The sequence below is a fragment of the Acanthaster planci genome, linkage group LG07 (assembly GCF_054643075.1).
Source record: "Acanthaster planci isolate LZ-2023a linkage group LG07, COTS_SCS, whole genome shotgun sequence".
NCBI lineage: Eukaryota > Metazoa > Echinodermata > Asteroidea > Valvatida > Acanthasteridae > Acanthaster > Acanthaster planci.
The window spans coordinates 5,493,646-5,507,412 of NC_141783.1; the positions used below are offsets into that span (position 1 = coordinate 5,493,646).

General features: G+C 39.8%; 1 protein-coding gene and 1 pseudogene across 7 annotated transcripts in view; both read right to left on the reverse strand.

Moving 5' to 3' along the window:
* LOC110990301 (glycerophosphodiester phosphodiesterase 1-like) overlaps nt 1-10,648 on the reverse strand; it is a 139,581-nt gene extending 128,933 nt beyond the window's left edge. For all 7 annotated transcript variants that reach the window (XR_002599803.2, XR_015425879.1, XR_015425878.1 and 4 more), the window contains exon 1: nt 10,260-10,648. Coding sequence is in view for 4 of the 7 variants with exons in the window: in XM_022255214.2 (XP_022110906.1) it covers nt 10,260-10,550 (291 nt within the window). In the remaining 3 variants the exon portion in view is untranslated. The remainder of the gene's footprint in view (nt 1-10,259) is intronic.
* On the reverse strand, nt 4,525-10,237 carry LOC147798583 (uncharacterized; annotated as a pseudogene).
* Nucleotides 10,649-13,767: the final 3,119 nt, after the last annotated feature.

Genomic DNA, 13,767 nt, shown 5'->3' on the forward strand with positions numbered 1-13,767 from the left:
GTTGCATCTGCACTGAAGCGTGTAGCCTTCGATAACTCCAACAAAGGATAACTCGAACTTTTCATTCATTCCCGAGCTTCGACTTAACGAGACTTTACTGTATTAACAAAAAAACCAGCATTTTTGTTTTATACACTCCTTCTATTATGTTGACTCAGAAAAGATTTCCGAAGTTGTGGAAGGTTAATCAATAAAGTCAATGTCGAGGAATAAATGGAGAGTACTGCAAAAACTGATTGATGGAATAGTCTTCACAATGTCAGTTGTTGCGATCTTTGTAGGTGGTTACAATCGAAGAACCCACCTTTGAGTTCTGACATTCTGTAGGAATGTTTTTGGTGAATGCAATAACAGTGAAAAATTCAAGACAAATACACTCTACTATGCGCGGAACAGTGAATGAAAAATACGTTTCCATTGCCACAACTGGTATTGTCCAATGGAAACATATATACGTGTACTTCAGTGATTTGTTTGCAATTCTCGACATTCTTCGGATACTCCTGTAGCTTTTAGCGTTCTGCTTGAAGCGGTACAACCAATTTAAATAACAATGGAGAATATAATGCCCTGTTCCAGTGTCTCTGGCCGTGGATTATTTATCCCATTCCACCGCGGGCGAACGGATTCCCGTGCAGAACAGCAGGGATGCAGAAGCACGCGGCCAAACGCTAAAAATATTTTTGCAGGCAATTGGACATGTACTTCACGAGATATGTTTTAAAGAGTGCACCTTTAATGTCAGGTTATTTGTCATGTCTTGATGTCATTCCTATACATGCACGTAAGGTTAATGATCGTCTATAACACACCCCTCCATAGCTGCCTGTAAGGTTGCAACCAATTGGATATGTAAAGTACAAGTAGACGGTGTGTTCATCGAGAAAAAAAATACTGAATTGGTTTTATTTGATTTAAACTATTTTGCGCTTTTGGCGTTCCATACAAATCAGCGCCATATGTTGAAATGACATTTTGGACATCTGGTATATACAAATGACTTCAGCGCCACATGCTTTTTTCACAGCCCCAAGTGTGCTCCCACGCACTGTGCGACTTCTTTGTTATGAGGCAGGCATAATGTGCTCACTCGCAGAGAAGCCAATACACAGTGCACAATACAAATGGGATTTTTGATAGGTGTGTTTTTGTAGTCGGCACCTCGTGTGTGAACAGGTGAGCCAATTATGCACTTGGTGCAACGAACTCCAGTGTTTTAGCTACCGGTATCATCTAATGGGCATTTCATGCTTATACCTCTCACGGTTGATTTTTTACCAAATTTTGAAGAATAACAGGACTTTTTATTGAAACTTCCCGTCTGATGACGTCATCAGCCTCAAACTTCGGACGTGTTAAATGGGTAAATATCATCATATTCACCAATTTTCAGGTGATTCCAAAAACCTTTGCCACAGACACCTATTCAAAATTCATTTTTGAGAATATTCAACCTGTCAGTAGAGGGCGCTGGACAATTGCGTGACATCATCAGTGGATGTTTTGAAGAGCACAATACCCCAAGAGACTAACACCTTTGAAAACACGTCAATATCTATTATCACTTTTAAACAATAAGGCCACTTCCGCTTTCAACTGGAAGGGTGGGTCACGTGTACAAAGTCAATGGGTTGAAATAAATAGACGAATTAACGACCAAATTTGCCCACTATTGCAAACAGAATGTTACGGGAGGTCAGCCTTAATTTTATATGGATTTTTAAATACATGTATAATATTTAAATATTCTAAATTTAATAAGAAATAATATCTTTGCCTCTTCTGTGCTTGGTGAAACTTTGATGATGATCAACGATAGCTAAATTATTCCCAAATGGTACAACAAAAAAGTGTACAAAGTCAATGGGTTGAAATAAATATTAAAAAATCAAAAATAAATCACTTGAGGACCATCTGTACATAAGGGTCCTTCATTGATGTAAGTTTGATGAAGATCCAAAGTTGCTAAGGGATTAAAGTCGATGGTGGAAGAAACATGTACAAACCAAGGGGGATTTGGGTCAGAAGAAGTCGGGGGAAAAAAAGAACAGAAGTAGTTCCTTTTTCGCAACTTGCAAAGAAGCTAATAACTAGAGGTACATGTAGCTAGTTTCGGATTTCAAGTTGTTAAATGGGGAAAAATAAAATATAAAAAAAATTAATTAAAACTAGATGTTTGACAGTTAAAACAACCACACACTACACGAAGTGCCAAACACTACACGTACCTCTTAAACAAAATCTACAAAATATATAGTGAAAAATGAAATCTAAATCAAAAATAGTTGACGACTTCATCATGACATCATGAATTAAGGCCAACATTTTTATCAAGGTCTTGGTTGGCTGTAACTTTGATGATGATCAAACGTCTCAAAGTTACCGAACTTGTGGCTTGAAAACATGTACAAAGTCAATGGGCTTTAATACCCAAAAATCGATGCTAAATAATATCATGATGTCATCATGACATCATTTACATGTATTTACAATAATTCTTGTATCAGGGTCTTTGTTGTTAATCACTTTGATAACGATCAAATATCACAAAATTACCTAAATGGCGGTTTGAAAACATGTACAAAGTCAATGGGCTAAAAAACGCATGCACCTTTAACTGAATGTCACGTGATTCGCATCTAAGGTTGAAATATTTTTTCAAAATATTACTTCATATTTAGATTCTTGGGTATATTTGTAATCAAATGGAAAGCAAAAATAAACCAATTTCTTTTTAGTTCTCACAGTAATCCTCGGCTGAAGTTGAGAACCCCACAGTTATTCAGATCAATAATAGTGCATAGTAAAAACCAGTGTACAATCCCTATGGAAAAATACTGCACATTTAATCTCATGTCACGTGACCCCTGGTGATGTCATTACGACGATTTTGTTCTGGGACCCTCTTTACATGGTGGAGTACAAGTGTGCACAAACACAAAATCTGTTAGATTGACCGGAGTCCCGAAGTCTGGCTGTTGAAAAAACGTGTACAAAACCTATGGGGAAAAATTAAGTATCCAAAAATCAATATCAAATAAGGTGATGACATCACCACAATGTCATAAATTTGGTACAAGTATTCATCTTGCATCAGGGTGTGTGCCAGTGGAAACTTTGATGACAATTGGAGATCGCCAAGTTACCAAAATTGTGCCTTGAAAATGTGTACAAAGTCAATGGGCTGAAATAAACATTACAAAAATCAATAATAAATCACTTGATGATGTCATCAAGACGTCATTCTTTTGGGACCATCTATGCCTAAGGGTCCTTCATTGGTGCAAGTTTGATGAAGATATCATATAAGATAAGTTATCTGCAAAGTTTCAACCAGATAGAACATGTACTTCAGGAGATATAGGGCTTTAAAGAATGCACCTTTAGTATCACATGACTTGTTTCCTGATGACGTCATTATCACATGAGGTCCATGTGATAATGACGCCCTAGAACACTCCTTTTTCAAGATATCTGCAAGATTAGAACCTGATCGGACATTTACTTCATGAGATATAGGGCCTTAAAGAGTGCACATTTAATGTCACGTGACGTGTCTCCTGATGACGTCATCATCACATAATGTCAATATTTGCCTAAAGCACCCCCTTCTCAAGATATTTGCAAGATTTGAACCCGATCGGAAATCTACAGTACTTCAGGAGATATAGGGCCTTGAAAGGTACACCTTTAATGTCACGTGACGTGTCCCCTGATGACGTCATCATCACACGAGGTCAAAACTCCTCTAAAGCCCTCTGTTTTCAAGATATCAGCAAGATTTGAACTCAATCAGATATGTACTTCAGGAGATATAGGATCTGCAAGAGTGTATTCTCCGTTGACATCAGTCTGCAAATTTCCCCTTATTTGCATAATCATAAATATGCATTACCACTCTTTAAAAAAATTTCTTTAATGATATCCAACATAACAATAATTAATTGCACATTTCAGATTTTCTGTGTACAAAATTTAAGAAAGTGATTGTAGGACCACTATAGATGACATTCATTGTACTATCCTGGACATTTTGGCGCAAAACTGAATTTTACTTGTGATAACTGCGACTACTACATACATGTATATGTAGTACTGTGTCACTGTGATATACACGCGGACACCACCCCACATTCATCAGCAAATGACGCCATGTGGGATCTGCAAGTTAAGGGTCTGGTGTTGTCATTGACTTCATCACCCATCCTGTTTGGGGTTCAGGACTTAATACGTCCCCACGCAGATCAGGTGTCACGCCCCTTTTTAAATCAAGGAAAAAGTAGAATCCATGCAAAATTAATAAAAGTTCACATTTTGATAATGTCCATTATAAAAAAACGATATATTGGTATTGGACAAAATACGATGTCGGCAGTGACTACATCAGTAGATGATTTCAAGAATACCATACCCAATCATATTCAATGGAATATTTTAATATTAAAAATTTAATAATAAATCACTTGATGATGTCATCATGACATAAATATTTATGTATTATCTTCACTTTATGGGGAAGGCTTGGAGTAACTTTGATGATGATCGAATATTGCTAAGTTACTAAAACAGTGTTGCCTTTGGCATTTAAGAAAGCCAGTAGGTGGTGGAAAAGGTATTTTGGATGAGTTTTTGGAATTTTTGAGAACTGTTGTCATTTTACTAGGAGTAATTGCAGAACACCGCACCACGTGAAAACACCCCCCTAAAAATCCATGGCTACGTAGTCAAGTTATCCTTGCTGCGACAAGCTTTAAGGTACAATGAGGTATGTGTTGAGTATAGTATTGAAGTCATTCTTGAGAATGAAGCACTCACTTGAATTATCATAAAACTCACTCAGGGAAGAGTACAATTTCCAGGGATACGAAGTGGGCCTTATGCGTCCTGCAATGCAAAGTAAATGAGGAAGGCAAAAGATTTTTAAACTAGCATGAGTCCCGGGGAGTGGCTACGGGGATATGAAGTGGGCCTTGTGGATGGAAGCGTGACTTCGTATCCGCGGCCATGAGGTAGGTAAGGCGAGTAGTGGGGTATTCTGCAATTGTGCCCTTTACTAGGCCTATAGGTCTTATGTAATGTCGTGGAGCCTTAGTATAACTATCCTGTCCAAATTCCAAAAAGAGGAATAGGGCCTACTAACGCTCCACTCAGTAGAGCTAGGGGGTGTCGGTCACTTCGCCCATTTTCCACTTCGCCCACAACCACTTCGCCCACGGGCCACTTCACCCACACAGCATATATCTGACAGAATGCACCGCCAGGGCAGGTACATGTACCGTACCTTAACTTCACTTGTAAAAGTTGAAAGTTGCGTCATGTGTGAGACTTTAACAACAGCCAAAAGGAACAAGAAAAGAAACAGAAAAACTAGATGTAGATACATGAACAGAAATGACGATGGATCTGTTCAATCAAAATTTATGATTACACTTGTAAAGTACATACGCTGTACAGGAGGATTTTTATTCGATCTATTAATTCAACCAAAGAACGTGGTTGCAACGAGCGGATTCAGAATGTGTGAGACTTGTAATAATGGAAGGCCTACTTTGACAATGACAGAAATGGGATTTTTGAAGTTGCTCTATAAGCTTTATGACCGAGTTGTGTTAAAAGAGGGAATAATTCTGAGCACATTGATACCAATATGTCTGTATTTGGTTGAGGCGTTGCTGAGATATGGCGATTTGAATTTTCTGAAAATGGGCATTTTTCGTTCTTTTTCTTAATGGAGATCATGGTTAAAGTAGTGCCACACTTTGTGTGTTTACAGCAGTAAACAAAATGATAAACAAATTGAGTCACAGACAACATCTCTGTTGCTCATTTATTTTCAGCCGTTCTTTTTTGAATCAACAAAATTGTATGCACAGTGGATGTTGTACACATAAATCTACGTGTGGGATGTTGTTTACAAAAAGGGTTGCCATGGAAATGCGGCTATTTACATTTTTCCTCAATTGGTTGTAATGAGCCCCAATTTTACAGTTCAAACTTCATAATATCAATGAAAAACTGATGAATCACCCTGACTTGAAATTGGAATAAAATTGGGATTACGATTAATGAGTTATTTATGACAGCATTTGTTTACTAATTTATAGTGTAGTAAATAATGTAGTAAACAAATTGAAGCTTCCATATCTTCGGATATGAAAATGCTAAACGGATCCTGTTTTCACTATATTCCAATAGATTAACATCTCTTTCCAATTTTCGAGGATTCATAACAATTCAAAAGGTAGATTATTGGAGAAGGTTGCCATGGAAAAAGACAAAAAATTTTGTATAAAATATGTTAATTTGCCTTATCTTTAGACATGAAAAGGCGAGAAAATTGCCATTTTCTTTATGTTAGCCATATTTTTCTGTTTCCAGTGTTTAGATGTACAGTATTACTGAAAAGTATGCTTAAGCCTAATACTGGCAGTAACCAGTTGCCATGGAAATGATTAATTCAGCTGAAATTTTCATGGTGATAGCAACAGCACAGTTTAAGAAATTCTAACTTCAGATCAGGGACCATTTTTAACAGTACATGTATGTAAACAATGATATTGCATTTTTCTTGTCACATTAAACCCTCAACTGGATAAAACACTAGGAAGATAATGAAATCTTAAACAAGTCAAATTCTAGAATCTTTGAAGTTTGACATACTTCAACGTTTCTGTTTGGTTCAAATGAACCATCTATTTATTACCACACAGTAATTTAGTGCAGTTGGTTGCCCTGAAGTATGTATTAATACAGACAAAGGTTCGGGTAGCCAAGAGCATACATTAAGAGATTCAATGCATTTTCTAAAATAAATGAGTTTTGTTTCACATACATGTACATGTGTATTCAGGGCCATGAACTGTAACACAAAAAAGTAATGCATTGCTATACGGATGACATGTAAATGAACAGTATGCATGTATTGAAATTGTTCACACATCCCATGTAATGAATACAAATAAAAAGGGACCTGTATTGTACATGTAACAAGAGCAATAAAGTCATATTAAAACTATATATGCATGTACATGTACATGCAATACACGTGCATCTTGGTTCATTTTGACAGAGTTTAGTTTCAAATCCAATCACATTTATATTTTATAGTCCTAACTTCATCTCACATTCTTACTTCTGGCTTGTTTTTGAATGGAAAACACTTACGGTTAATTCTTCAAAGTTGCTGGAAAGTAAGTCAGCTTTCTAAGCACCAGCTGTGGTTTCAGCCGTTTAACAAACTGTAAGAAGTTAACTACTGGTAGGTGAACCAGTTCCTTGCATGATTTTAATAATACAGTTTGTCTGATTTTCTCTGATATAGCTTAGTTTTCTTATTACTGACACTTAAGCATAATGAGGCAAGAATGAATTATAGAAGTCCTAGAAAGAACAATTTCTTTATGTACAAGTAGGTCTACTGTGAGGATATTGGCATCCATTATGTCCTACGATCAGAAATTGAAAATGAGTGAATGCAGACCCTTTTCAACATACAGGAACAATGGTGATAAGAACAGATTCAGATGCTGTTTAATATTGAACACATTGAAATGCATTATTTTCTCTTTATGTAGTTATGGGTGGTGATGACGGGTGGATTAGGAAGGAACAATTTTTAAGTTGCCATCTCTGTAATCCTCAACAAGTTTGTATGAGTACACAGCTTCATCGTCATCATATGTGATGTTGAACCAGTGAGGAAACCCAGGAACCTGACTAATGACTTTACCCGTGTACATCTGTCTCCCCCCATCCTCAGAAGCGAAGTAGTGGCTGACAGTTTTACCGACTAGTAATGGAATTGTTACATTCTTGTCATCACGTGTGGTTGTTTGGACTGACTCCCCATCGGCTAAAGAAGTTGCTGCATCAATAAACAAAAACAAATGATCCCTCAAGGCTGTCCAAGGCTTTGGTTTTCCTCCATCAGTGAAAGTGAACTGCTTATCCCCATTCACAAATTGGTGCAGAACTTCCCGGCGAAACCTAATCTGATTTTTACATGCAGTGTATCGCTCTTTGTCACTTTTGCACTGATTCATTTTTTGCATTACTGTGTTCCTTGATTGCCATAACCCTGCATCAACAATTACGCATGTCAAGTCTTCCTTCCGCTTTTGTTTCAGTTGCCGACTCCTTTCCATGTGGTTTTTCTTCTCTTGTTGTTTTTTCACAAGTTCTTCATTGCGCAGTTTTTCTCTCTCTTTAATCTTTCAGTGCAGATCTTTAGTTGGGCTACCCATAGCACTGTTAACTAATTTTTGTCAATCTTGTTCTGGCAAAGAAGCAATATACTCATAAGTTTTGTTAAAAACAAACATAACTTGTGCTTCGTTAGTAACTGCTGATGCATTGGGGCGTCTACTAATCAAGTAACCTAAATAACCAAAGATTCTTTCTGGAAACTTGTTGTGCTTGGGAGTTGATTCTGTTTGCTTATGAAAGTTCCTGCTTTTCTTTACTTTACTGAATTTTCCTCCTGGCAGATAGTCAGACGTTACCCTCAATATCAATTGTTGCAAAGCTATTAAGGTGTGCTGCATCATACTTAAGGCAATGTCATCATGTATCCACTGTTGTCTCAGAGAATTAAACACTTCATCTTTACTAATCAAGTCATCATCAAAGCATGAAATATCACAGTTGAGAAACTCATTAAGTTGTACATCTGATGTGGTGCTTTCTTGAAGGAATTTATGAAGATTAGTGTACATCACACATGTCAAGTATATGGCCAGTTTTCTCTGTTTCTCTGTTGAAAAGAATCAAAACTAAACATTCAAATGACTTACCGAGCAACAGTAAAGCAAACCAGAATGTTTGGGGCATTTCATCTGACAAACATCCACCATACAAATGACCACGTCTTTTTCTAGAAGATTTTTAGGTGTAGAGCTCCACTTATTAACAAAACTTCGAAGAAATTTTTCAAAATTCCAGTTTTCATTCAAAATATAAAGTAAAAAAAAAAACTTGGACAGAACACTCAGATATGAAATACATAATTTTAACTTAAATGAGTCAGTGTAATTTTTTTAAATACATTAAAGTTAACAATAAAAACTGTGCCTTTGAAATAAATATTGTGAAGTCTCTTGTCCTTCCTATTCAGCCTTTCTTTATTGGAACTCTCATAAAATTATTCCTATCCCAGGTTCATTCATCATTTCACCCATGGTGTGCATGTCGACAGTCATTTCATATTCCAAACATTAACATCGACATATTCATGTATAGATGTAAGAGCTGATAAATGTTGGTTTCAAAGTCATTTCCCCAAACAAATCTTCACCAAAAATGATGTTACACGAAATGCAAAGGTGCGTGAAAAAAGCTCCACGCTGCGCGCTGTACGAAACAACGCGGCTACACCACCGCGCACACACGATTGTTGACAGACCGTGCGACGCGTTGGTCCCATGGCGGTCACTCGGCGTGTTACGCTAACTTATTTCGCTCGGCGGTCAAATGAGCTCACAGTCTTTTATCCAAATCCAAATGATTAAGGGTATTTATAACCTGAAAAATTCAAAAATGGACACTAGTTTCTTGTATATACAACAATGCTCCAAAATCGCTTGTAGAAGAACCAACCTCCTTTTCACGGCCGTATTTCGAAGAAAAATTGGGCAAAGTTCGCCAAAACTTCGACGAGATGCTGATGGAAGTCGTCAGCTTGCCGTGTGTGAAAAACGAAGCGATTTGAGAATGGTGCTGTGTGGAAGAACCGGTTCAAACCGGATAGTTCCGGTTTGGAGACGCGTAACCAAACTTTTGTACACAAAACTGAACGTGCGCAGATGATCTGCGCAGTAGACCGTTGCGGTCCCTACCAAAGGGATGCCCAAGATCCCTTTCTACCAATTTTGCACAGCACTGCAAAGTTTCATGATTCAAAGTCATTCTGTCTTTGCATGCCGCCAATCTTCCGGCGAAGTAGTAAGGCAAACAGCGCCCTCTTGAAATTGAAATCGCTGCACTGACAACCCCCCCCAAACATGGTCGCCACATACATGTATCATTCATCATACATATACATCATACATATACTATCTCCATTAACATAATTCTGCTGGTATGACACTTGCTTACTTGTTGAAAATGCCATGATACTCAAAATTTTCAACTTTTATCAGTGAGGTTAAGGTACATGCCTAGCTCGGTGGTGCATTCTGTCGGATATGTACAGCGTGGGCGTGGGCGAAGTGGCAAGTGGGCGAAGTAACTGTAAAACGAGCTAGTTGCTACACCATTCTTACCTCTCTGAAGGCAAATGTTGTGTTTTCGGGGGCTTCTGCAGCACCACCCCTGTGACAAATGCTAACACTGGGCCAGTCGTTCCCGAAAAAAGCCTCAATCTGCCTGTCGTTCGGTCGCTGAAGCCGAAACATCAACAGAGAAATCACCGAAGCGATAAGCAGCGTTACAGCAATCCAGAAACACCATGCCACCGATATTAACCATCCACACGTCATCAAGGAAGGGCAAAAGATGAGCGAAAACGCTGTAAAGAAGTTGACTAAGCAACTGAGGTAGACTTGGAGCCTCATTTTCAACACATAGGCCTAGGCCTACACAGCGCCAGGCAAAGAAAGCGCGGCGAAGCGCGCGGCGTGAAGAGATGACCGTATCTCTTTTCCGATCCATGGACAAGGGCGCCGCTTACGTTGGGAGAGTTTGCGTTAACGCTTGTGGAGGCGCCACTGGTTGCATGAAGAGAGTGGGCATTTAATGAATTTTAATCGATTAAACTTTTACGAAATTTTACGAAACAAACTACAGTTGGAGTAAATAATTTGCTGTATTATACAATTGATCATTTTTACACAAAGGTGAAAGTCTAACCTTCATTGACCCCTTCCCCTTTTCAGGTTTCTTCATAGAGCTGTACATAGCTCTATGGGGTTCTCCCAGCCAGGGCGAACTCTAACCCCCCCCCCAGCTGCGGTAGAGAATTCTTATTTCAATTTATCTCAGGATTTCATAGTTGTGACACAGTGAGCAGGGTATACCATGTTCCGTGGTCTCTGCTTAGGCGTTTGAACACATTAAGCAGAGCTCTAGTCAGGTTTGGGTCCCTGTGAGGCGAATATGTTTTCCGTGCCAAATATTCGCTATGGTCCCATGGAGTTGTGCACAAAATGGTCATACATGATGCATGTGGTTCAAAGGTCAAAGATATAAAATCGGCATCTCAATTTCACGCGTTGTGTGTACGTGCATGATTTGTGTGCAAGTACATCCACATACATGGGTTTACATCAGCCAGTACTTGAAGTTTAATAAGTCGGCTTTGTGAACGTCGTGCAGTGATGAAGACCTCGGTGCCCACACTGGCATTTAAACCCACTGTCAGAGGCGGATCCATGGGGAGGGGCGGGGGGGGCGCACGCCCTCTTTTTTTCACCCACCAAAAATAATGATAAATAAATTAACTTAAAAAAGAAGAAGACGAGGGATGGGGAAGAAGAAGATGAGTCATACTGCCTGAATCTGCACCACAAAGCGGCCTAGAATCCAAAAATGCCCCGAATCCTACATGCCGTAAGGACTTCACGCTACGCGCTAACGGGCATTTTAATTACCATTGCTGCTTGCGTTCACACACCCCCCCCACCTTTGAAAATCCAGGATCCCGCCCCTGATTGCCATCATATTTTTGGAATTTTTAACTGTGTTTTGAATAATGTCTTCGAGTTCCTCTTTGACTGAAGGGTCACACCTTTATACCCCCTTATGTTACACCCTGTCCATTAAAATTCCTGCCTACAATTGCAAGATAACGGCTAAATTTAGCTTCATCCTAAACTTGGGTCGTCCATTTTAACACAAACTACGAAGGCCACCAATTTTCATATTCTTAACACACATATGTAGCCCACTAGAACTAAAGTACTGTTGCGTTCCCTAAATATCAAGTCGATGGTAGCATGGACTTCATTAGTGTCTACGGGATGTGATATTTGGGGTCAACAATTTATTAAAGGGTGGACGTGAAACAAAGGGGTTTGGGTGACAGTCAAACTGTATGGTTGGTTTATTGCTCTCACTTCTCTTCATCAAAGTTCAATAGGGATTTGAAGAAGGTGTAGCTTAACATAATACAATACACAAAAGGCAAAGTTATAGAGAGGCGAAGTCGTATATGAGTGTAACTAAACTACGGTTTGGCAGGACCATTGGAAATGCAAGTCAGACGGAGTGGGTACGGTACGTGTGTGTAGCATCGCACAGCTAGGCTACATTCATCGGGCTGGGCCGTGGTGGGAGCTGTCCCGGACCACCACGGTGACTAGCAAGGGCTGGACGGGGCCAGCGCCGGTATGTACCGACCGCACTGCCGCTCAGACCGCAATGTGATGAGCGCAATGATAAAGTCGCCGCACCATGTACCATTGGCTCAGCGTAGAGACGGGGAGGACTGGGCTAGTTAGCAGGACAAGGGTGGCGGGGGACACGGGGGTGTCTCGCCCGGCAATCGGTTCGGACGTAGCGGTGACGGGCCGCTACGACTCTCACTAGCACCCTGGGCTAATTCGTACCGCTCTCGCATCGGTCCAAGCTAAGCTAGCTGGCCATTCATATGGTTACATTTCTTCGCCATAAGAATGGTTAATATCGCACTTCTCTCGGTAAGGGTCCAACCGCCGCACTACGTTGGGTTCCGCTCTCGCAATAAGGGTTTGGTCCGCCGCACCTGACCGACGAGCTAAGGAAAATCTGCTCTATTTATAGGATTCTAGAGGCTTAGGAATTAATAAAATATGAGCGTCGCTGAACAGCTCAACCAATGAAAATCTTCCATCTCAAAGGGTCACATGACTTCCTGCTAAAGTCGTGCGCAAGAATCTAAGGGTCGTGTGTAGCAATGTAAAATACAGAATAAGAAGTCACGTGTACAAAGTGTAGAGCCGGGTGCATGAAAGTGCTTACCCGGTCATCTCTAGCGAATGATTGACAGTTACAAAGTTTGAGGTTTCTGGACATTAGCATTTCAGGGAACCTTACCACGCCCAACCACGCAGCCACATGGAGGGGAATTTCGACATGCCAAAACTGAGCAGAGAAAACACAAGGATAAAGGAGTGAAGGAACACGCGATCATGCCAGAGTACAGCATGAATAACTTAATACAAAATTAGCGTCTCTGCTACATGTCCATAAGGCATAGCTGAGCTAAATAAGAGACCCTGAGAAATGCAAGGACCGAGAACAAGTAAAACTAGGGGGCGCTAGAATTCCGAGATTTGCGGGTGCGCAACACTATTCCCCCTCGAGTTTTTACGACGTCCTCGTTGTAAACGAAGGAAATAGAGTTCTTGTTCAAAAGTGGCGAAAAATTCACGAGTAGTTCATGGAAGCTGTAGTGTTCATTGGCAGTATAGAAAAAAACACTAAGAGTTCAGTTCATGAAGACTGCCACCGCGTTTTGGGCTACCACTACGGCAAAAGCTAGTCTTATCTACAAAACTCACGAAACTAGTGATAACGCTGAAAAACAGAAAATAAAAATCATAAGCAAATTTCACCACTGGTCGTCCTTGTAACCATGGTATCAAAAAAAATTATTTCAAAACAAAAGAGTCATAATTAGTCCATACAGTTGCGTTGACGATGCTGCAGCTTGCTGGGCTGACGGAACTGGCGATCCAGCTATTACGCAATCCAGTGTTGACTGCAGCAGTCGTAACCTCAAGGGGACATCACAGCGTGTAATGTACATGTATGTGGGCTATGCGAGATCCCTATATCTCGCGGGTTTCTGGC